The 26,122-nt window shown below is 43.3% G+C and overlaps 1 protein-coding gene across 1 annotated transcript in view; it reads left to right on the top strand.

Moving 5' to 3' along the window:
• Positions 1–3,418: 3,418 nt before the first annotated feature.
• The window catches only part of NETO1 (neuropilin and tolloid like 1), a 115,112-nt gene continuing 92,408 nt past the window's right edge, over positions 3,419–26,122 (top strand). The window contains exons 1-4 of the mRNA XM_066624442.1: positions 3,419–3,473; positions 4,786–4,839; positions 8,042–8,179; positions 16,171–16,419. Coding sequence (XP_066480539.1) covers positions 3,419–3,473; positions 4,786–4,839; positions 8,042–8,179; positions 16,171–16,419 — 496 coding nt within the window. The remainder of the gene's footprint in view (positions 3,474–4,785; positions 4,840–8,041; positions 8,180–16,170; positions 16,420–26,122) is intronic.

The raw sequence follows: 26,122 nt of genomic DNA, 5'->3' as shown, positions 1-26,122 counted from the left end.
ACATCAGAAGACATTTCAGTAGGCCATGAATCTCTAGCAACAGTGCTCATGTTGGCAGGATGAGTCTTTTTAAATGTTTCACCTAAGTAGTTTAAGGGCCCTAAATGCCCAAGCTTGTTTCTAGAATCTGAAGGATGTTTAGAATTTTTTTTTTTCCTGGTAACTACAAGGTTGAATGTACTCATGCTAGAATGACCCTTACTACAAGGGTCAGGTAGGTATAGTCAGTCAATAGTTTATTCTAATTTTATCCCCAAATCGTCTAGCTTCACAGTGGCCCAGTGGATAGAATATTGGTTCAGACCACACATTGGATGACCTTGAACAAACAGAAATAACTGAGCTTCTGTTCCCTGAATGCAAACAAGAAAAACAATTAACTGATTCACAGGGCTTTTTTTCATCTTGATTGTGATAGGGGTTGTAGATAACTTCATGTGTAAAATCACTACACATGCCTATAGGAATGACCAATTTTTGAAGTGCTCAAATTGCAGCTGCTCATTCAGAAAGATCAAACCTCTGTATGATCTAGAAAATGTTTTCTTATTTCTTTCCACATTAGTAAATGGGTAACTACATTACTACATCAAATCATAACAGCCCTGAAAGTTTACTGAATCCCATGTGTTGCAATAATTCATCTTTGAGAAGGAAATGCATTGGCAATCATGCAAGATTTATGGAGAAAACAAAATTTGCAAGTATCATTTGCAGTTTTTGTATGCAAATTATATTCAGTAAAAGTATGCTTAAGTACCAATGACTATACTGATGTAAAACTAAACAGTTTTCAGAAACGTTTGTTGTGCTCTAACTTCCTATCCATTTCCCATTCAGTGTTCCCTTGCTGAGTGCTCAAAGTGCTCTGCTAGCACAAATATGCTAAATGGAATTTCTGCTGGAGGAGTGCTTTGAGTATTGGAGTGCAGAACAGTTTGGCTTATCCATGTGTCTAACTTCATAGTACAACTGTTCAGCAAAGTTACAGTGTTCAGTTAATAAGCAACGGATTCACTGAGGGATAAAGATGATAGGACCCCAGAGGCTCTCCATTCCAATTCTGTTAACAGAGACAGAATCCCCATTTTCAATTTCCTAAAAAAGGTTATTTCAGATTGACTATTTAACATATCACATCTTGATTCGGAGGATAGTCAAACAGACCATACCAGACTATATTATTTAGGAAAACCATATTCAATTATAGGTATCTTCAGTGTATTGATATTGGGAGTCTGTAGCTTTTTCTTAAATATTTCCAGCCCATTTATACAAAGGCAGGAAAATGTACACTTTTTGGAAAAAAAAAAAAAAGCACTCTGTGCAGGTGCCCAGTGGAATTTCTTAGAGTTAGAGCAAAGAGAAAGAAGGTCATTCTTCACAACATCCCATTTTTAAGCCTTTACACCAGGGGTCTCCAAACTTTTTAGCCAAAAGGCCCCATCAAACATCTGGCACAGTGTTGAGGGCCGGGGAAAAAAATTAAATATAAAATTTAAATAAATACATTAGAGATGGAACTTAGATGAATGAATAAATGAATGGGCTCAAATGTCCAGGATTTCTCCAAACACCAACACAGCCCAAAGCACACACTTAAACGGGGCCCCATTCCCCCACCTCACAAGCACAACTCTGGTTGTGTTTGGCCAACTGGGCCAGAGGCTCTCAAGGGATCAGAGGCTGGCTGCAGGCCAGATAGAGGCTCACTGTGGGCTGCATCTGGTCCCCAGGCCGGGGTTTGGAGTCCCCTGCTTTACACTAGAGTGCAACAAGGGTAACTGTGCACACAGCTGATGAGGGTGTGCATTGCCATGTTCACATGTTTTTTATTGAAATTGATGAATGTGTTTAACACAGATGCATCTACACAACTCAGCCCAGGGTTACCACAGGCATCCATCAGCCAGACTGAGACCATATCGTAGCAGTGCATCAAAATTATAGTATAGTTATTGTCATCAACTGAAGATAGATAGTTCTAAAATTGAAGCTAAACCAGACTTTGTTGCTCAACAGCCAGCGTAGACTGTGTTTTATAGTTCAGCTTTTCAGGGTAATAGAACATTGTTGTGCTGGAACTGGAATTATTATTAGGTAGGAATAGTTGGTACTATTTAATTACTACCTTTCTGGCAGAGCCCACAAATAATCTCAGACTTGATTGTTAATATATGCACTAAGTTATGAAGGCAGTGTCAACAGTAGTGTTGAGGTGCCACAGGCAGGACAACATAACTTTTGAAGCTGCCTGCAAGCTAAAATGGACCAAAATAGACTGTACTGACATAATATTTGTAAATGCTCTATTGCAGGGGTGCCCAATATGTCAGTCGCGAGCTACCAGTCGATCTCCAGGCAAAATGAGTCGATCACAGGCTTTTCTCCCGCCCACACATCCCTAGGAGTGAGCCCCTGGCAGGCTTGTGAGCCCAGGGAGCGAGCCCAGGGAGCCTAGGAAGTGAGCCTAGGGAGTGAGTCCAGGGAGTCCAGGGAGTGAGCACCTGGCAGGCTCCTCCCTGGGAGAGGAGCCGCTGGCAGGCTTCTCTCACGTCCACACATCCCTGGGAGTGAGCCCCGTTGACTCTACTGGGGCTGACTTACCTTTCCCCTGTTTTTGCACTGGTATGTATGGAGATCTGCCCCCCCCCTCAACTTCCATCTGTTGGTTCTGTGTGCAAGGGGTTTTGCACTGGTCTTGCTGTGATGTCTATACAGAGATCTTCCTTCCCCCACACCTTTCCCCTGTTTTTGCACTGGTATGTATAGAGATCTGCTTCCCCCCCCCACTTGTATTGGAATCGAGGAAGATCTGGTGAGGAGGTAGATGTGGTGTCAGCAGTGGCCCCTTTAAGGGTAAGTCCTGGGCATCCAGCAGAGTGTGCTGCACAGCTGCAGCCACTGGAAGGCAATAGGGCCCTCAGGGATATAAGAGCACCTGAGGCAGGAAGGGCTCCACTTATTTATGTGAGTCAGCTTTTTCCTACATGAAGATCATTAAGTCCAAGTACCCTTCCACCATGACTGATGAACATTTGGAGGTGTGCTTGAGGCTGGCTGTCAGCAGCTACTGTCCGACTATGCATCCTTGGCTGATTCACTTCAGTGCAAGTCATCAAAGTAAACTCAAGTAATTACAAAAAATGTTTATAGTTAATTATGTTGTGTTGTGCAATATTGGCTCATGCGGTTATGCAAGGTACACCAACATACATTGTACACATAAATATTATATGTTATGATGACGCGAACATTGTAAAAAAACTCTGGTAGATCTCCGGGCCTTGCTGGGTTTCAAAGTAGCTCTCGAGCCAAAAAAGTGTGAGCACCCCTGCTCTATTAGAAGGTGTCATGGAGAAATTCAGCGTAGGGGAGCTTGTCCACATACACAGGCATGAGAATTTGAACAGTTCAGATGACAGGATGGTCATTTTGGCTTAACTGGATCGTAGAAGGTAAATTGGTCCACAGTTCATTATTAAAATGTCCTAATGGCAAGTTGAATGTCACATTTCAGTAACAGCAAAGGCAATGGTTTTCTGGCATGTACACAACTTCCTGTAGCAGTTAATAGCCTCAAACTCTCTACAAGTTTCTAGAAAGTAGCACCTATTCAAGCCAAGAAGACTGACAGTCCAATCTTCACTCACTCCTTGTGTATCAGTGCCAACATGGCTTCCACTGCATCCCACGGGGGAGTTTCAGCCTCCAAATGACTCCTCAGGGTAAGGGAACATTTATTTCCTTGCCCTAGGGCAGGGGTGTCCAAAGTTTTTGGCAGGAGCGCCAAATCATCCCTCTGACACTGTGTTGTTGTTTATTTAAATTTAAAATTTGAATAAATTTACAAAAATTTACATAAATGAATATATTAAAGATGAACTTCTATGAATGAATGAAGGTCTTGAAATAGCTCAAGGCCTATAAAAGGCCTTGCACAATGCAAGGCTGGCCTTTCCTTTGCTGCCGCTAATGCATTACAGATCTGAAACAGCAAGCAGTGGAGGAAGCCCTCATCCCACAGCTCACGTGAGAGGTCAAATAGTTGCCCTCACGCTGAGAGCAGTTGCATTGGGCCAGTGTGGGCTCCAACAAATCTCCAGAGGGCCAGAGGCTCATTGGAAACTAGGGGCTTCCTGAGGGCCGCATTGAGAGGCCTCGAGGGCTGCATGTGGCCCCAGGGCCAGGGTTTGGGCACCCCTGCCCTAGGGTAAGCCCCTGGTGGATCTGCTTGGATCAGTGGCAGTGATACTGCTAGCACAAGTCCATATGGACCTGTGAATGTGAATCGAGCCTGAAAGAGAGTTAGGATTCAGCAGATTCTATTGCTGCCAAATCCCCCTCTCTTCTTGGGCCCAGTCTTCCCTCCCTGCCCACCTCACCATCCCATTCCTCCCACCCTGCCTCCCTCCCACTCCCTAAGCGCTCTTACCTGCAGGAGTGGGCTGCAGGTGCCTGCTCATCACACCCAGGGCATCTAGCCCATGACTTCTGGTGCGTTGCACTTTGTGATAGCTGGAAAGCCTGTTGTGCCACTGAAATGCTCATTCAGGTGGCACAGTGTGCTAATAGGATTGGGCAGTGAATGTGTTCCCATCAGCAGTGTGGTTACCTTGATAGAAACGCAGTCAATTTGGGACAGGTTTACAATACTTTATCTAAAAGCTCTTCATAGCAAAAAAATAATCTCTGCACTAAGAGTCTAGAAATTTATTTATGCTTTGACTCATTTTGACTACTGTTGCTTACCCACCATAGCAATTAATACTTTTTTTCTTTCAGTTGTAGCAAGTGTTATCATCCTACACTGGGCTGGGGCAACAAAAAAAGGAGCAGGTATGTTTTTTTGATGTTTTTATGGGAATATTCTCATTATCTGGATTCTTTGAACATCCCTTAAGGCATAAAATGTGTTTATATTTACAGTATGTTAAACCACTGTGTGAGGTTCTGTTAATGTTTGCATCCTTGACAGTTACAACGTTTATTTGGTTAAAATTGTAATTTCAGGCTAGGAAATGTGATTAAAAAAAATTTAAGTCCACTTCTCAGAAATGGAGCTTTCACAGCCCAGTTCTAATTAACACCCCCCCCCCCCTCTGCAATTGATGCAGCCACACTAGTGGAGAATAAGAACATAAGAACAGCCCCACTGGATCAGGCCATAGTCCCATCTAGTCCAGCTTCCTGTATCTCACAGCGGCCCACCAAATGCCCCAGGGAGCACACAAGACAGCAAGAGACCTGCATCCTGGTGCCCACCCTTGCATCTGGCATTCTGACATAACCCTCTGCGCTGCATCTAGTCCAGTTCACTGCATCCATTCCACTGCAAAGTAGTGGAAGAGTCCAGAGGTCTCCTCAAGGTAAGGGAACTTTCATTTCTTTACCTTGGGGTAAGACTCTGCTGTATCAATTGGTCTCCTAAGACCTGTGCCAGCTATTTTGCTGGTGTAAGCGAGTAAGGGAGAGGGAACAGAGGAACGAGGTTAGGATATTGGCGCATGTGAATGCCTCCCACCTGCCCCTTCCCTGCCCAAACATACCCCCATTCCTTCCTTTCCCTGCCTTGTTCCTCCCGCTGCCCGCACATACCACCAGCTTGCTGTTGCTGGTGGTGGGAGGCCTATCCACTAGTCTGCACGTGTGGCCACCAACTATGTGCACTGGCAGCCTTATTGCGTGTCCGGCCACAGTGACGCTTCTGCCAGTGGACACTTAATTTGGATTGAGCTGTGAGGAACCTAAAAGAAGAAACCAAAACTTACTGAAATGATACCCTGGGGTATCAGGAAAATCTTCCTGGAGGTCAGATATCTGAACAATGGTGTTTGCATCAAGAATTCAGGAAAGAACTGGTCAAGAGAAGAAATAAGAATATGTCCCTTCTAACCCTACATTGGCCAATGGCCATATAAATTTTGAACCAAAGTCAGTTTGCAGTGTCTACTTTTATTTAATTACTGAATCATAGAGTTGGAAGATACAGAAAACAAATTAATTCAACCTCTAGCAAGAAACAGTGTTACTGAAATTCATAACTCCTGGCTTAGAAATATGGATAGGTGAGCTTTACCGCCCTGAGAGTTCTTCTACAGCTCAGGATAGAAATTGAATTTCAGGGGATGGATAGAGTTGATAGAGAGATACTCTTCTCCATCTCACATAACAGAACCAGGGGACATCCACTAAAATTGGTAGAGTTAGGACAGACAAAAGAAAATATTTATTTACCCAGTGTGTAATTAGTCTGTGGAACTCCTTGCCACAGGAAGTACTGATGGCATCTGGCCTAGATGCCTTTAAGAGGGGATTGGACAAATTTCTGGAGGAAAACTTCCATCACGGGTTACAAGTTAAGGTAGGTACGTGCAAACTCCTGGTTTTAGAGGTAAGCTACTTCAGATTGCCAGATGCAAGAGAGGGCATCAGTACACAGGTTGTGTCTTGTTGACTTGTGTGCTCCCTGAAGCATTTGGTGGGCTACTGTGAGATTCAGGAAGCTGGACTAGATGGGCCTTTGGTCTGATCCAGTGAATTCATTCTAAAACCAAGGCATGTTTGCCCATCACTAGGTGGAACCTTCTACTGTTCAGTTCCACTCCGGGGTACCTGAACAGCCCACCTCACTGTGTAGAGAAACTGCAAGAGTAATACAGAAATATGCCACTAGAGCAAACAGTTCCAGGTATCTCAAAATTTTGAGAGTGAAGCTGCATATTATGAAGGCAGTGCACTGTTTGCTGAAAGCAGGCTCTCTAGCCAACATGGAGGAGAGCTGCACAAGTATGGTGATGAGTAATACCCTCTGTTAGGGCAACACATGCACTGCAACATTCAGAAAATGTTATCTCAGGTACAACTCCAAACACATATCTTGCATTATTTGAGGTAGTCCCCAGAGCAGGGGAGGCCCCAGACAAAAGGAAGAGGAGGAACTTAGCAGGGAGAGGGAGAAAAATCCTCATGTCATCTCCAGCCTATGGCCCATTCCTATCCTCCACCATCTTCTGCCATGCAGCTGTGCCAACAGAGCTCACACTGCATGCAGTGGCGGGGGGCACTCAGATAAGTAAAAATCACTTTTACTTACCTCCCAGTAAGGTGAGGTTGATTGCCAATGGTTCTCTCAGACCCACTCCAGATGTTTTACTGACATAAGTTTGAAGTGTGGAAGGCTGTGGGTCTGAGCCGGGAAGGGAGGGGTATAGGATCCAATGTGCTCAACTGCTGCTGATATACTTTATCTTCCTGCCCTCCAAATTGCCCCCTGCCCTCCCCTGTCTCCACCCAAACCTTCCTGAACTTTCCAGATCCACCCCTGCTGCCTGCTCTGGTGTGGGCTGGGTCTACTGGTGGCAGACATGATGTACTGCTGGCTACTTGTGCCAGCAGCTCCGACCCACTGAGCAGTGGTGTAGCAGCAGCGTTTATAACAGCCAACCACGAAATCCGCTGTTATAAAGACTCTACAGAATTGGGGGGCTAGTTATATATCATGCAGTTCTGGAGAAGGGAGGCTTTACCATTTTTTTGTACACTGAATTTTAAAGTAATCACCTAATTCAGAGTTTCTCAACATTTGTCCTCCGCAGTACCACTTTGCATGGTCAACCTATTAGAAGTACCACCAGGAGATGATGTCATCATCAGATATTTCAGATTGGGAGGCCAGATCAATGTGACAAACACTAGTAAGAGGCTTGGGCAGACAGGAGAGCTGGAGCCCACTGAGCTGAGCCTCCTATTGCTGCTTGTCACCTTCCATTGCTGGTCTTGCTGCCAAGCAGTGGAGGTCTGGGGTCCTGCATGTACCACTGGATACCATCTCAAGTATCACCAGTGGTACGAGTACCACTGGTTGAGAAATGCAGACCTAATCCATTTGCCTTTAATAAAGAACTGCTGCAGGCTGAATAATTAAGTAAGTTTCATGAGCCATGTGGTCATATGAATTGACCCGGAGACAGTGAAAGAATTGCTAATGTGTGTGCCATAGCTGTGACAACCATTTTTTGTGTTTTTTTTTTTTTTTCAGAAAAGCAAACCACTTCAGAAGGACAAAAAACAGTGCAGTGTGGAACGTGGACAAAGTACCCAGAAGGGGGCATCTTCACTTCTCCCAATTACCCAAACAAGTATCCTCCTGACAGAGAGTGTGTCTACATTATAGAAGGTAATTAAGTCCTCTTCTTAACTAGTCCTGCTTTTCATTATTCTGCTGTATTTGATAGCTGTCTTTGACAATGATACATAGGCTAACAATTTTGACGTCTTTTGATAGTATGGTGAAATATACTGTACAACCAATGTTTCTTTGTTGGTTTGTCAGAAAGCATTGATACTTAGAATGGGTCCAGAGGAAGGCCACAAAGATGTTGAAGGGTCTGGAAACAAACTCTGATGAGGAATAAAAAGAGCTTGGTAGGTTCAACCTGGAGAAGTGAAGTCTAAAGGGAGATACAATAGCTGCCTTCAAGTATTAAAGGGCTTGCATACAGACGAAGAAGGGGGAAAAATTACCCTCCGCAGCTCCAGTGAGTTGAAATTATAGGGAAGTAGATTTTTTAGACTAACCTCTGCTCTCCTCGGACCTGTCCAGCTAAAGAGTTGGTGCAGGTTTGAGGGGAATCATTGGTGAGTAGGAGGCTTATAGGATGGTTTGGGAAAATGCATTCACTTACCTCTCCCAAGCATCCAAATCTGTTTCCCCCTCCCCCCGCTGAATGCAGCATGCATCTTTTTGGGGTGCCTGCATCAGCGGTAGGTGGGCCAGAGGATAGGATTGGTTTGTTGAATATATTTATGCCCGGATAACAGGTATATATGAAATGTAGCTTATTAATCAGAACAGAAAAATACCAAGCAGTGAATTGTCTACCTCTTTCTACAACGGCAGTTTTGTGGAAGTGGAAAATACCCAGATCAAGGGTAAAAATTTTTACACCAGAATTGCAATGCTGGAGACTACTTGATCCACCTTGTTTCTGGTTCTGGTAGTGACCAAACAGGTATCAGAGGGATGACCATAGACGGGACACAATGGCACAACAAGTTGCATGCTGAATTTAATTCTACATTTTAGATCTCCCTTTCATATTTTTATTGTTGCTTTTAAGCATTGTTGTGGGTTTTCTTTACTTTTTTGTAATAATTCTGTGATTAAATATGAACATATGTGATGTATGTAATTAAAATTGTTGATAGCTGCCTTGATTCTTTTTTTTAAAGGGGGGGGACAACAAAAAATTAAAATATATTAAAATATATTAAAATATCAACTCTAGGGACTAAAAAGACATTCTCCAGGATACAATACATATACAAGCTGTGGCACCCATGGCCATACCTCTTTCTCGTATTGGTGATTTTCAGCTTCTTACAGTCAGAGATATGTTGGAGGCGGCAGATTTGTCTGATAGCCACTTCTGCCCACCATGTACATTCTTCTGAACTGCTATTTAGGCTAGTAGGAATCACAACATTTTATGGCCATGGGTGCCACAGCTTGTATATGTATTGTATCCTGGAGAATGTCTTTTTAGTCCCTAGAGTTGATATAGCTGTTTAATTTTAAAGCTTCTTAATTACTTTTCTGGCTAAAAGAGTACTCAGATTGGTTACAAAAAAACCTTAAAGAAACAACTAGTAAAACTGCACTAAAACCCATTTAAAGAAGCACAAATTACAAGCAGTCCTAGGTAGAATATACAGAATAACAGTGCAATTCTATACATGTTTGGATTGCAGTCTAAATAGATCAAAGCTGCACAACAATCCCCCAAAGTCTGACAAAATTATTAAAAAAGGTCTGAATCTGATGCCTTGAGCTCTAAAGGCCTATTACTTGATAGTGCCCCTTAAGGAAGGAGCTATAGTATCAAGCATCCAGGAGAATGCACAGACCTGTTTGTCAGATGCCAGTTTTGCACATGCTCTATACTTGTGGAGAGAAGGCTAATTGCCCCAGCTCCCACCTCCTTGCCTCTGGTTCTGCTGCCAACACCCTATACCTTTCTTTGCCTGTAGGCTGTGCATGAGATTCTCACTTGTGCATGGCATGGTGATAGGCAAGAGTGCTGCTGCTGTGTGCCAAAGGGGGAGGGAGGAAGGACAGACAAAAAATGCTGTGGCAACCACCCAGTTCTTTTCCCCCAACAGAGCTGTTTTTTGTTAATAGCCCAATTCTCAGCTATGCTGGCACAGCCAGGCTGCATGGCCTGCGCTGCATCTAGAGCAGCTCAGGAGGTGGCTGGAGGTCTCTTTGAATATATTTTCCCTTAACATGTAAAGCCCCAACCACCCCATGGGGCTTTTTGGATCTGTGCCAGCTATGTCTCTGGTGCAAATCCGGGAAGTCCTGTATAGGGCTGCCTGGCCCCGCTGTCTCTGATCCTGCTCCCTCTCAGGACTGATCCTCCCCTTGTTCCGCCCCGACCTAAAAACACCCTCTCTGCACCTTCAGCATACCCGCCTGTTGCCCTCTCCCAGCTTTCACGCCAGCCATACTTGGAATGGGATATGGCACTGCCAAGCTGGCACAGGTCTTCACACCGGCCCAGCCAGCTCTCAAGTAGCTGCAAACATGCCTTAAGATACTCTGAGCTGGCGCGGAGATAGCTGCGTGGAACCTTAGGATTGTGCTACTAGTCTATGACAAACAGTATAAGTCAGCATTGTGTTTCCCCCTTCACTCCCACGTCACATGTCCCAAGTAGCTGTGTTGACATGCCCAACATAATGACAAGGAATGCAGGGTAAATTAGGGCAGGTTCAAATACTGGAAGAACAAATTAGAGACCCTCATTAGTTGAATCACACTTTTCCATTCAGGCTGTATGAATCAAGCATGGAGAAGTCCATGCAACTCTCCTTGGGATTATTTCACACATTACATGGGGGCAATTTGCTTTTCCAGCCAACTCAGACCAACAGGGTGCTGCAACCAGTTGAAGCTTTCTAACGAGAGGATATAATGATGAGTTGGGACTTAAATAATCCTAGGTATACCTAAAAAGAAGTAACGTATAGTGGGCCTTTTCAGCCAAAAATATAAGGTAATTCATCATATGCATACTTGGTAATTCTACCAATAAAATCCCTGGTTTTTAAGATTGACAGAGAATCCTGTAAATTATCTGTAAGCTGGATGCAAATGAAACAGTTCCTTTTGTGTATGCCAGTACTACAGGGCAGGGTGGATTTATTGTAAACAAAGCAGAATTAGCAGCAGCAGTTTTTCTTGACGGCCGTCTTCATTTTTGTAAAGCTAGTGCATTTTTCCTTCTTTTTCTGTAACTATATCTGCCATTGAAGAGCAATGGTATTTTGCTATTTCCAAGCACATCAATGTAATTATCTGCTTGAGCAATAATATTCACTAATTCCATTCACATCCTGGTATTCACAATGCATTCTTCAAAGGCAGCAGAGAATCTCCTTTTGAAAGAAAAATGACCCTGGCTTCCTCTGTTCAATTGCCGAGCAACTGGAGTTATCAAGGCTTATTCCAATCCATTAGTATGGTAGCAGCTCACATTTATGAAGAGGAGATGTTTAGATCAATCTCTCATTTCCAGACTCTCTGTTAAACTGAAACAGATTTTTTTTTTTTTGCTTAGCTTCAGCTGTCAGCTACATGAAATTACAGGCTGGTAAGAATTAAAGCCTTAATTGTACAGGGTTATTTTACTGCAACTGTTCCTGTGCTTCCCGTTAGAACCCAGAGCCTTTTTAAGCAGATGTAAAACCTCAAGACAGCACTTGTATAAGATAATTAGATGAAAAAGATGACAAGACATGCAAGCATTAAGCAGCCTTTTCCATGTTATTAGGAGCCTTTGAAGAAAGGTAATTAGAACCTAAATTAAAAAGATTGTTAGGAGTTCAAGTGATAAAAGCTCAACACAGGACAGCTGCAATACCCTGCCTCTGAATTTGTAGGAAATTTTTCTTGCATCTTTGACTTGTACTACAAAAAAGGGCCTTAATAAGATTTTGTCAGAAGCATCAACTTTGCCATGTATCAATACATTTGATATTGGAAGCAGCCCAATAATATGAATGATTGGAGGCCATGCCATCTCCCTTTCTTTCCCCCTAAAATGTAGGACATATGGCCATAACTTGGTTGGGAGAATGCAATAGGGTGCTATGACAAGCAAGTATTATGGAACCACCATGGTTGTTGGTACGTGTGCAGCCCAGTGTTATCCTAGATTGAAGGTGTTGTATTATAATAAGAGACTTGATCTAACAGAGATAACTGTGGAAGAGCTGGACATCTCTTTCATGTGCTGCTAAAAGCAATGGAGATAAAACAGTTTTCTTTATGCCCAATCCTGTTTTCCACCATTGGTGCTGCTGCAACCACACTGGTGGAGCCAGTGCTGCAGCCAGTGGTGGTGGGTGGGCCATCAGGGGGCCTGCAAAATCAGGAGACTTGCCTATGCCTTCTAGTGGCTTATGGGGCTCCTAGGTTCCACATTACATACCTGGTGTAAGTCTGAGAAGAGAAAGGGGTGGCTGAAAAATAGTACTGAAAAAGGAGTAACGGGGGTATGTGAATGGGGAAGAGAATGGGATGGGAGCAGGATGAGTCAAGGCCGGGGAGGAGCTGGTATTGAAAGCAGAAGTGCTGCTGGTATCCTCTCCACCTTCTCAGCCTCAATCTACCTTCCCAGGTCTACTCTGCACAAAAGTGCAGTGTTAGTTAGATAGGACTGGTGTAGTGTTAGATGGAACTGGACTGTAAGTTCTTTTGACCACAGCTAGACTGGAACTGATTCTGATGTAATGTTTTTTCCTCCAAAGTAATATTCCATATGAGGTTTACATTGCAGAATCTGCGAACAAAGGACCACATCTTAGCATATGGCAACTCTCAGATCATTTGTGCAAAATCCGTGTCATAGATAACCTTAAATCAAAATACTTCTGATCCTGCATTTAATAAACACACCCAAAATACTTTGTGATCTAATGATATGCATATCAAAAGCTTAAGATATAATTTAAACTCTGAAGAAACAGAGATACAAGGAAGCACATAGCACTCTTTAAAATGAATACTGTATTTAATAGAGATCCACAATCCAAATACAGATAAAAATTCAGTTGAATTTTGTATTCAGAATTAGCTACAGCTGAAATAGTTTCTATTTACAGAAGGCTCACTGAGGGTTTAATGTTTACTGAATGCTGATTCTCACATTTTACAAAACACAGGGAGCAAAACAATATTTGGTTCAAGAAACTTCTTGGAAACAATATACTTGGCTTAATCATTTTTCTTGGACTAGGTTCCATTTTTGGCAAGATATCTTTTATTATGGATTTGGGTGATGAACAGATAAAGTTTTCTAAAATAGGGAATTTAATTCTATCTGTGTCTTGCTTTTAATTTGTCATGTGACCCCATTTCCTGGCAAAGGGCACAGAAAGCTCTTAAATAATCCTTTGAGCCATCACATAGTGCTTCTCTGGAGCTCAATCTATTTTGTTAATCCAAAAGATACGCTATGAAGTGAATGGATTCATAGTTTAAACATTCTTATGGTGTGAGGAATAGAACATAAGGGGTTAAAATTCATGATTCATTAGTATTTCTAGATTTCTTTTTTAAAAGGTTCTTTATCTAGTACAGGGGTGTCCAAACTTTTGGGCAGGAGGGCCACATCATCTCTCTGACACTGTGTCGGGGGCCGGGGGAAAAAAATAATTAATTTGCATTAAAATTTGAATAAATTTACATATATGAATTTATTAGAGATGGGACTTATATGAACGAATGAAGGTCTTGCAGTACCTCTAGGCCTATAAAAGGCCTTGAACTAAGCAAGGCCAGCCTTTCCTTTGCTGCCACTGCTGCATCACAGATCTGAAACAGCAAGTAGTGGAGGGAGCCCTCATCCCACAGCTCAGGCGAGAGTCGAACAATTGCCCTCATACTGAGAGCAGTTGCGTTGGGCCAGCACGGGCTCCAGCAAGTCTCCGGGGGGCCAGAGACTCATTGGAGACTGGGGGCTCCCTGAGGGCCTGATTGGGAGCCCCCGAGGGCCGCAAGTGGCCCCCGGGCCAGGGTTTGGGCACCCCTGATCTAGTAGGTGAAGAACCTTCAGAGGCTGAAGTCTGGAGAATTCCAGGAGTTGAACTGTAAATTTTACCCTAATATGCACAATTCATGCTTGCAGAAATTTTAACAATGCCTTTAGTACATTCTTCATCATCTATTGGTGTTTGCAGTGGTCAGTTTGTCTTATGATATAGAATGTAATCCAGCTGTGCAGTCTGGCTTGAAAGTATTAGGAAATTATGCCGGATCCTAACTCCGTTCCTGGGCAGCCCAGGACAGTCCCGGGCTGTTCGGATTTGTGCCACCTCTTGAGGTGGCGCAGATCTGAGTAGCCCCATTCGGGCTGCTGTGGCTTTACCCAGGTAAGGGGAAATGATTCCCCTTGCCTTGGACTGAGCCACTTTCAGCCCCAGTCCTGCCTTGGATGCAGCACAGGATCTACTGGCCTGCCTGTTCCAGGGCAGGTTAGGACTGTGTTGTAAGTAAGTAAATAAAATTTAGACGTAACCTCATCACAGTCAGTTCAGTATATCTAACCCCCTGTCCAGGGTCAAATTCTGGGACAGAAAAATATGGTTTTGCAATTTTGCAGCAGAAGTTGGCCGTGTTGTCCAATCATGATGTCATCAAGAAGCTTCCTCTCCACTTTGAGACTTTAAAAATATTTCCTTCTTAATAAAGTAACAAACAGATAAAGGAATGACCTTCTGGGAATTTCTTATATGCATTTTTTTAAAGGTAGAAAGAGTATCTTGCTTTCAACAGTGATCTCTTACCAGGTCCCACGAATATGAAAGTGGTGCCTGAACTGGCATTCTAATTTTGTGCCCCCTTTTTGTGTGTGTGTGTGTGTTTCAATTTTGCTTGTGTGACAGTGTCTGCACCCTCCTGTGAATGCCTCCTCCTTCTCTCCCAGCCAGCCACTTCTTTAAAACAGATTGGGCTCCAAGTGTGCTTGTGAGACTTTTTCGGGAAGCAGTTGGGCTGGCAAGAAGAACGAAAGGCAGCTCAGCACACAAATACTGGAGTGTCCTGCCCCTTGACCTTTACCACCATCATTAGCTTGTTCTCACCCAGCTGCTTCTTCAAACCAAGAGGCCGGTGAATCCTGCTAGAAGCAGAGTCCTCTTCTGTTTCCAGCATGCTCTGCCCAGCCTATTGGTTGAGACAGAAACAGTTGCAAGGACAAGCAGACCACAGAGATTGGGAGTGTTCCAGCTCCACCTTCACGACTTCCCATCCACACTGGTAAAAGAGATGGAGGGAATGCTAAGGCTGAAGTAGAGTGATCCTGTTTATTTCACTCTCCTGGAAGTGCGGATATCAAAACAGCATCACTGTGGCCCCCCTGTTGCTTCTTTCTCCATCATTGTTGTTAAAGCTGTTTGTGGCTGTGACACTGGAGGAGGTGGATTGTTGCTCCCCTCACCCTATCCTCATTCACTCTGAGCAAACAGGAGGAGGATTTGTGTGCATGGTGAAGCAAGCCAGGGGAGGTGGCAGAGGCAGGCATGGCCTGTGGGGCACCTCTCATTAGTTCCGTGTCTCTTTCAACCTGCCATGAAGCACTCATTTCAGTCTATCTAAACTGGGCTAGCCCTGACTTTTACTATAGAATCATTGAACAGACAATAAAAGGCTATGCATACACTCTTAGCAAGTTTCTGAGGTGTACCTCCTATAGTAGCTGCTTTTTCCCTCCTTCCACAAAAGTCTCTGCTGAAAGGAAGCCCAGGGAGCAGCCTCTGAAGTAACACAAGGATTTAAAATCACAAGAAGAAACCAGGCAGGCCCAGGTACTTAAGAGTACCAGCATGCCGCTCGTTACATATAGTGTTGAAAGAAAGAAACCCAGTGCCCTAAAATAGGATCCAATCATTTTAAAAATCAGAAAGATCTTTTCACAGGATTTCACAATAACAAGCATGCAGATTCATCAAAGCACAGTAAGAAGGTCGAGCACAGTAATTTTTCAATAGGGACTAGGTAAATTTAATGCAAGACTCTGTGCAATAGCTGGAAAACAGGCAATGTATTTGAAATACATGAAAACTGAATTTAAACTTACGGAATGGTTATGTTTTAATCTTCAGCTGCTCCAAGACAATGTATTGAATTACACTTCGATGAAAAGTATTCCATAGAGCCTTCTTGGGAGTGTAAATTTGATCATATTGAAGTGCGGGATGGACCTTTTGGCTTTTCTCCAATCATCGGTCGTTTCTGTGGACAACAAAACCCACCTAAAATAAAATCCAGTGGCAGATTCCTGTGGATTAAATTTTTTGCTGATGGTGAACTTGAATCTCTGGGATTTTCTGCACGATACAATTTCACCCCTGGTAAGTACAAACTCTAGCAATCTAGTAGCTCTCGTAATTTAAAGACCTTGTGTCATTTATACTGTATCATTATACAATTACATACAAAATGTCGCAATAGAAAAATTATGTGTTTTTTATTTATATAACGTAATTTAAAGAGGCAAGGCTAGTGGAAACAGGAAGATGTCTGTTTTCCTTTTATATCTTTCAGACAATATCAACCCTCTTCACGTAATTTAATCTATGCTTTTCTATAGTGTGATATGCACCATCTGTGCTTACAGCTCTAGAGTGGTTTATAATGGTCAAAAAACCTGTAATCATTTGCCTTGAATAGGGATGAATGGCTTGGATAATGTAACTATATTTTTTCATGCAGTGAACATTATTATCACACAATAGCCAAGTTGTTTGAAATGTCCATCACACACTGGCTCTCTCCATAATGCCATAGTCACTGTGCACAAGGTGTACTTACAGAGGGAATAAAAATGCACATGCTGAACATAGTCACTGTGTGAATAGGTTATCCAAGAGCCATTAGAAGTCACCTAATGCTTTCATGCAGCTGATCTAGATATTATGGAGTGAGTGCATCAATGCATCCAATTGAGCAAAATATATTGTTTGTTTAAAGGTATTCAACTTATATATAAAAAATTCAGATTTCTGCTTATGCTATTTACCTTTCCTTTGAACATTGATGTTCATAAAGAACATAATCCAATAGAGTTAATTTTTTTTCCTGTCTCCTATTTCAGTAATCTGCTAGTTGTTTTGCCAAAGGATTCTGAGATGGAAAGAATAACATGCATTCAATTAAGCACTCCCGTGAAAGATTTTCCTAATCTTAATTGTAGTGATCCAATTATGCCTTTTGTCAAATTGTCTGATTTAATTTTTGAGTATGGAATGGAGATCTGCAGTCACGTTTCCAATGAAATATCTTCCTATCTCATTATAATTTAAAGTTTTTAACTTGTGGCTGTAGTCACACTACAGTGTTGCAGCTTTCAAAGTATTTGATGGAGTTCAGTAAGCTTTCTGGATATGTGGGAGAATGAGTCTTGCCTACGATTACTTGGTCTGAGGAGTGCTGCTTGTGACAATTTATGCCATTTTGGAAATGTTCTAATAATTATTCCTGTTAGTTATCTGTGGTACAGTGGAACAGCATATCCTTACCATTCATGTTATTTAACCTCTGCATCAATTCTGAACCCACAATTATTTCCCCTATCAGTATGAAATCCATGTTAATTACTTTGCTGTATTTAGAACCAGGATGTTCAAATTTTTTTGAGGGGGGGGGGAGGAACTAATTCATGGTTGTAATGATATACTTCTGCATTGTGATGATAAACAACAGTGTTTCATAGGGATATTCATGCCAAAAATGTCATTGTGGAGTTGTGCTTTTTTGAGAGCATCTGCTGACATTCATTTTGGACCCATTTAGGACCTTCTCTGTCATTTTTGGACCAATTCAGGTGGTCCCAATGTGTTTCATGTCCCCATTCATATTTGAGAGGGAGTATTAGTGAAGTAGTTACCATTTTTTTCATGGTGGTAGCCAATTTATTTACCCAGAAGATGCTGCACTCGGGGACAGTTAGTATTCCGAATGGCACCTTCCAGAAAGTGGGTAAGACACAGGCGAAAAGCACTTTAAAAGAAAGACCTTTTATATTTGGGGAAAAAAATGAACAGGTCTTGTTCAGTCTGAAAATGAATGCATATTCCTCCTCTATTAAGAACTTTCAGTTCCTGTTTTTATGAATCCATCTAACCATGTATTTCAGAAAGAACTGATTACACAGTGCATTGAGGCAGACTGTGACATAACAGTGGTGACTGAAGAAATACCAAAATACCATATGCATGCATGCATATGAAATACCAGAATATGGCACTGCATGTCAAAAAAATTCAGTCTGATCCAAGATAGTCAGGCAACATTTTTTCATTCTCCCAAGTCTGGCAGTGCCCACCAGGAAAAGGGATGCTGGTACCAGTGACAGAATGTTAATGTCCCTGTAAGGTGCATTTGAAACTCTCCCAGTTCAGAAAGATTCAGACTACTAGCCCAATATGAGTTGGTCTCGGACCCCCTCTAAATTTGAGTATGCCGATCATGCAATGTAAGCAGCGGATCAGGACTTTGTTTGGAACAACCAGGAGCATAAGAGTCTCTTCCCCTGAAAGGGGAATGGAGGGAGGCTGGGAGCTGGGCAGGCCCAGAGGGTTCTTAGGGCATCAGTGCCCAGCCCTGACACCCACCCACCTGTCCCTAGAGCAGTCTGAGTTTTACTGGTTGCCGTTTGGGGCTGGGTAGGAATTTTTTGCTGTCTGCCAGGATTGGCTGGTGGCTGGCAGTTTTTTTGCCTACCCCAGACTGCCGGGGGTTAAGGGGTTCCTTTTTCCTGCTAACCTAGGTCACTTTATGGCAGGTGGTGTGGGGTAGAAGGTGTGAACTGGACTTTGGGGTGCACCTTCAGGCAGCATAGGCAGGGCGGAACCCACTTTCAGTCCTCAGGGGCCCAGCGGCATGAGGGCAGGGACGGGGCCCTGGCCGGGACTGCAGGGCCACGTCAGAGGCTCTGCGGCTCAAAGTGGGATTGCCTACAGTCCAGCTGCCTCAGCCCTTCACGGGGTGAAGACCTGAATAAGCTGCGCTGCCTGTAATGGGGCCAGGCTTGGAGTTGGGTGCATACCCAGCCCGGGGGACAGATGTGATTCTGGTGCCTTCTGAGGGTCCAGCTTCTGCACCACAGGTGCTTCGCTGCCACAGCCTCTGCAGGTGTCTCTGCCTCTCCTTCTATACTATCTTACTAGTTAATAAAGTGGCCCTTTCTTCCAGCTCAGTTGTCTCGAATGTTCATTGGGGGTTGCACAAAAAATAGTCTATAATTAGACTCAACCATGCTGCTAACCTTCCATTCCTGTTCCCCCACACTTACCCCCCCCCCCGCAAAAAAATAACCCTTATAGGAACATGGTAACCTGTGGTGGTGGGGACTCGCATGGGACAGGAGAGGGCTGCCTTTAGGCTTTATCCTTAAGCCATTTCTACCCAATGTTGCGTACACACAACAGGAATCAAATGTGTACATCTGTAAGCTGGGCAAATTGAATGGAAGTAGTGATCCATTTGATGCAATGGAAGTGATGCTCTGCAGTGCTCAGGAACATCATTACAACTTCCGTGCTCTCTGGTGGGATATGATGCTCCTTTACTTGTTCAAACATGGAATTTCCAATTCAGGCTAAAACTTGCAAGCTTGATTCTCTTGTCTCTAGTCAGCCTCCTTTATAATGGGTTATTCTCCTTCTCAGGGATAAGATTTTTAGTGGATAGGGAGTTGTGGACTGGAACGGAGGGTGATTTCTTGGAAAAGCACAAAAACATGATACATGAAGGCTTTTTCAGCATTCTCCAGGGAAGCTCAGAAGACACATACAAATGAATTCCAAAATGAACTGAGGGACCTTGCCCATCGCTGACGTGTACCTGTGTGTTCCCATGAACAAGAAATTAACCTGTCATGCAACTGCTAGATTTTTTTTAACCATACCTTTGTCTCACCCACGTAGGCATGAGTTATGTAGGCCTTTCTTATGTGATGGTTTTCATTTAGGGAGTGTTTTGGAGGTGAAAAAACCAAAGGGAACAGCAACAAAAACATGGACAATAAAGTGGAATGATTTGAATGGGGGGTGCTGGAAGTCTGGATGCTTCTGCTCAAAACCTACAGTGGTGCTGCTCAGAACAGAAACCTTAATGAACAGGTTGCCTGAAGTAGCAGGTGGGAAGCATCAGAGGAGAGAAACCACAAAGGCCAAGGACTGCTTTGGAGGGTATACTCATGAGTTCTTCACTTGCGTGCAGTAAATGTTTTTTTTTTGTTTTGTTTTGTTTTTACATTTTACATTGATTTACATTTTTACATTGATTTACATGTAGTGAATCAGTCAGGCTGTGAATAGCGCTAGTAGATGCTAGAGCTCCATGGTATCACACCTGTTGAAACAGCCAGCACAGAAGTTGCCTTTGTAGTCAAGTGGGTCAGGACCTTGGTAAGTAAAATGTCAGTATTCAAGGTAGAAGAGCAAATAAGTAAAATTATTTTCTGGAATGTGGTTATAACAATAGGAATTCACACATCAATTTTTGATTCAAATGGCCTAAGAGTCCCTGGTAGCAATACCAGTCATATCTAGCTCAGTGTGGGAGGAAAGTTCCATTACATTACTGTGAGTCAGCCTCTGGAGACTCATTCATTTACACTTTGTGTCAATATTGTGTCCAGTTTTGGGTAACACCGTTTAAGAATGATATTGACAAACTGGACCAGGGCCAACTAGAATGAGGGCTGGAGACGATGTTCTGTGAAGAAAGGTTGAAAGAGTTGTGCATGTTTGGAGAAGAGACGGTTAAGAGGTGACAAGATAACTATCGACAAATATCTGTGGGGCTGTCATGTGGAAGATTTGTTCCCAGATTTCTTCTCAGAGGATGTGTCAGGGAGAGACAAAAGGAGAATCTCCAGAGAGAATGCTGGAAATGCCAAGAGAAGTAATGTCTACTGGTTAGCATGCATGAACAACACTTTCCATTTAGTGGGTCAACAGTGGAATGGGGAAGAACCTTGGCAGTTTGTATCTGTTGCCATCATTCAGTTTCCCAGGCAAAGGAGGGCTGTCTGGAGGGGAGGGGGAAGCTCAGGAGAGCACTGAACCCTAGTGGTTCTTTCTGAAAATCAAATCCATAGAAGCATCTGCAAGGCAAAGAGACATGACCACTCGCTGAATTGTCTATGAGCTTGGACTAGGCCGACAAAGGGTCAAAATGTAACTAGTCTATTAAAAGTCTAAAACAGCCATTTTCAATCACTGTGCTGTGGCACACTAGTGTGCTGCAAATGGTCTGCAGGTGTGCCATAGGAGTTTGGGGGAGGGTCATTTATTAGTGGGGCCATTGGGAGATGTGAGCTGCCCACTAATAGCATGGCGCGCCTTGTTAGTTGTCCAAAAACTGATGGTGTACCTTGACAGTTTTTGTACCTTATTAGTGTTCTGTGAGATGAAAAAGGTTGAAAGGTCTAAAAGGAAAAGGAATTAAACAACAAGGGGGAATAAAATGATGAGTAGTAAAAGTACAAGCAGGCTGATGGAAACTGCCTAAATCTGGGTGGAAAGCACAATGAAAAATATTGATCAAATGGATGCCATACACAGTATTACCCAGCAGGCAGAGCTGGGATGATTCTCAAAAAAAAACTCAGCCCAAGGACTCTCCCACCCTTCCCCCATGCATTGCTGAGTTAAAGGGAAGGTTGCGAACTAGCTTGGAGAAAAAGAGAGCAAATGAAACCAGAAAAATGCCCTGACCCCAATCTACCTAGAAAAAGTCCTAGGCAACTTACATTTGTCCAATGAATCTATAATGGAAGAGTAAGTGAACATGCTTCCATGTACCAGCATAAGGTATCCATGAATTTCCTGTGTCACTGGAACTAAATAATTTCGTGGAAGATATCATCAAGACATCTGATTTGAGGAGTGAGGCCAGGGTGACCAGATGTCATAACCACGAAAGAGGACATGGCACCCCAAAATGTAGGGCACCCAAGAAAAATGTAGGACATGACAAAATGAAAATTAAAAACACTCATATATTGAATTTGTATGGTTAATTTAAACACTACACTGCTTATTATTAAATTTAAAACTATATTACATATAATTTATTAAATTACAAGAAGACTATTTGCTGCCTGCAGGGCTTGCTCACAGGGTAAAGGATGACATTGAAGTAAAGACATTGAAGTAAGTCTTGCCTCACAAACCTTATAGAATTCTTTGAAAAGGTCAACAGGCATGTGGATGCGGGAGAACCCGTGGACATTATATATCTGGACTTTCAGAAGGCGTTTGACACGGTCCTTCACCAAAGGCTACTGAAAAAACTCCACAGTCAGGGAATTAGAGGACAGGTCCTCTCGTGGATTGAGAACTGGTTGGAGGCCAGGAAGCAGAGAGTGGGTGTCAATGGGCAATTTTCACAATGGAGAGAGGTGAAAAGCGGTGTGCCCCAAGGATCTGTCCTGGGACCAGTGCTTTTCAACCTCTTCATAAATGACCTGGAGACAGGGTTGAGCAGTGAAGTGGCTAAGTTTGCAGACGACACCAAACTTTTCCGAGTGGTAAAGACCAGAAGTGATTGTGAGGAGCTCCAGAAGGATCTCTCCAGACTGGCAGAATGGGCAGCAAAATGGCAGATGCGCTTCAATGTCAGTAAGTGTAAAGTCATGCACATTGGGGCAAAAAATCAAAACTTTAGATATAGGCTGATGGGTTCTGAGCTGTCTGTGACAGATCAGGAGAGAGATCTTGGGGTGGTGGTGGACAGGTCGATGAAAGTGTCGACCCAATGTGCGGCGGCAGTGAAGAAGGCCAATTCTATGCTTGGGATCATTAGGAAGGGTATTGAGAACAAAATGGTTAGTATTATAATGCCGTTGTACAAATCTATGGTAAGGCCACACCTGGAGTATTGTGTCCAGTTCTGGTCGCCGCATCTCAAAAAAGACATAGTGGAAATGGAAAAGGTGCAAAAGAGAGCGACTAAGATGATTACGGGGCTGGGGCACCTTCCTTATGAGGAAAGGCTACGGCGTTTGGGCCTCTTCAGCCTAGAGAAGAGACGCTTGAGGGGGGACATGATTGAGACATACAAAATTATGCAGGGGATGGACAGAGTGGATAGGGAGATGCTCTTTACACTCTCACATAATACCAGAACCAGGGGACATCCACTAAAATTGAGTGTTGGGCGGGTTAGGACAGACAAAAGAAAATATTTCTTTACTCAGCGCGTGGTCGGTCTGTGGAACTCCTTGCCACAGGATGTGGTGCTGGCGTCTAGCCTAGACGCCTTTAAAAGGGGATTGGACGAGTTTCTGGAGGAAAAATCCATTATGGGGTACAAGCCATGATGTGTATGCGCAACCTCCTGATTTTAGGAATGGGTTAAGTCAGAATGCCAGATGTAGGGGAGAGCACCAGGATGAGGTCTCTTGTTATCTGGTGTGCTCCCTGGGGCATTTGGTGGGCCGCTGTGAGATACAGGAAGCTGGACTAGATGGGCCTATGGCCTGATCCAGTGGGGCTGTTCTTATGTTCTTATGTTCTTATGAAGGGTAAAGGAAGACATTGCAGGACACAAGGCTAAAAAAAGAGGATGTATTCTGGAAAAAAGGTGTCTGGGCAACCTGGGTGAGGCCCACCTGGTCACTACATCCTACCTATTAAATAAGACTGACAGGTTTGGCTACCCAATGGCAGGTGCCTGACAATCTTGGACTAGCTATTCCAGACAGGAGGAAGGTCTCCAATCCACAAAGACATATGTTTGCTCCATAGTAATAGAGTTTGAAACAGACAATAGACAAAGGCTTTCATCACAAAGTAGGATCAGGACAAGTAGGATTAAATTACAGTAAGAGAGATTTTGTTTAAAGCCTAGGAAGAATTTCCTGATGATAAGAACGGTTCAGAAGTAGAACAGTCTACCTTGGCAGGTGGAAGACTCTCCATCATTACAGATCTTTAAGCAGAGGCTGCATAGCACTCTATCAAGTATGTTGTAATTGTGGATGGCTTGCACTGTCAGGGGGTTGGACTCAATGATCTTGTAGGTTCTTTCTAACTCAGTGACTCTGCTATTCTCTACAGGACTAAAATAATTAAGATCTGCACGCCAATACTTTAAAAGCTTATATGCTTTCCTTAAACACCTTGTTTTTAAAAAGCAAAAGTTTCCCATTCCAATCCTATTTGGCTCGACCACTGCTGGAACGAGCACTCTGGCAGCAGCAGCTGCTTTATGGCCATCACAAATGACACTCCAGCAGTGCATGAGACTGGGTGCTTCCAGAACACTGCTGGAGAGGACAGAGCGGGCTAAGCACAGAGGTGGGGTGAGGAAAGTCTGCCAACTCTAGTATGTTGATAGGGAAGGTGGAACGGGACAGGGGGACAAAATGGAGCAGAATGGGGGGAGGGGGGAGGTATGTTGGAGGGGATGGCACCCAGTGCTGGTGACTTTCCCTGGATGATAGTCCTTCTGGAAGCAGCTGATACCTCCTCCTTTGTCTCCTTGAATCTGAGCCAGCTAAAGAGCTGTTCTGAGGAGTTCTGAGGAGACCCATTGGCAACTGGGAGGCTTACAGACAGTTAAGGGAAAAGAAAATATTTTCTGTTTTTCCTTTCCAAGCCTCCTGATCTGCCCCCCCCCCCAACAGCAAACTGCGCAGCCCCATTTTGTCCCAGCTGTGTGCTACAGTGGGGAAAAAGATAGGATTGGGCATTTAGAGACTGTGTTGAATCTCTTGATGTAACTGGATGGGTTACATCAGAATGCCAGATGTAGGGGAGAGCACCAGGACGAGGTCTCTTGTTATCTGGTGTGCTCCCTGGGGCATTTGGTGGGCCGCTGTGAGATACAGGAAGCTGGACTAGATGGGCCTATGGCCTGATCCAGTGGGGCTGTTCTTATGTTCTTATGTCTTTCACAGCACAAATTATCCTTGACTACAAGTAGTTTACTCCTCTTTTATAGCTTACTACTTGCCATTTTATAATATGTAGAGATGCACAAAAACTAATTATTTGTTTCAAAAATTACTTCATGGCTTCATTTCGTGGCCTGATACATTTTGCTGGCTCATTTTAACAATTTGCTTTGCTTTGCACCCGGTTCGGATGATTGCTTTATTTTAATATTGATAGTTTTTTTCCCATGGATTTCAATGGGCAAATTCAGTGCATTGCAATTTCTAATAATTACTTTTCAGAACTGGATGCAATTTACAGGGTTGGAAGTCCTTTATAGGGGGGCACACCCTACTAAATATCCAGATGGGTGTTAGAGTTTTCATTCTAGGGCCAACTGAACTTTGATAATTTAGAAAGATTTCTGCTGCTATGGCGGCTGTTTTTGTGGCCCATTTGCATGAAACTCGTAAGTAATGTAGTGATATCCATAGATGAGATCTCTGCTAAATTTCAAAAAGATAAGGCAAGAGGTTAAGAAGTTATCTGAAAAAACCATATTAGAGGTTTGAAGTTATAACTAATTTTTTTGTCCCCAGTTTGCACTAAAATAACACAAAAAACAGAGCGGACACTAGGATAATTCCCTGAAAAATTTCAGGAAGATAACAACAATTGGTGATCCTAAGGAAATGCAATACTTCTGTTTATTGTAGTTTAAAGCTGCAATCCTATGTATACAGTTAGTTCTCTTTAGATACAAATTCGCTTATGCGCAAAGGGCAGAATTGCTACCTTCTCTCCTTGTCCATGCCCCTGATTTTGTTTATGTTAGTTGACCTTCCAGAGGCTGCAGGGACCTTCAGAATGATGCCTGTGACCAGTACAGACCCCTTTAAAATGGCTGGTGGAAGTTTCTACAGGTTATTTCAAAGGGGTTATTTCAATTGGCATTTCTCTCTCCCCCACCCCACCCCCCTCACAGGCACATTCCCCCCTTAGCACCTCTCCTACTGTCCCTCTCCTCACTCATCCACACCTTCCAAAGGTCCAGAATCACTCGCCTCACATTCTCCCCCCCCCCCACAATTGCCTGCTCCTGTATTTCAGAAAAAAATATTTCAGAATATTTCCTGTATTTCGCTCTCACTCCGCCCAGACCTCC

The sequence above is a fragment of the Tiliqua scincoides genome, chromosome 4 (genome assembly GCF_035046505.1).
Source record: "Tiliqua scincoides isolate rTilSci1 chromosome 4, rTilSci1.hap2, whole genome shotgun sequence".
NCBI lineage: Eukaryota > Metazoa > Chordata > Lepidosauria > Squamata > Scincidae > Tiliqua > Tiliqua scincoides.
This window is presented reverse-complemented; position numbering and strand designations above follow the sequence as displayed.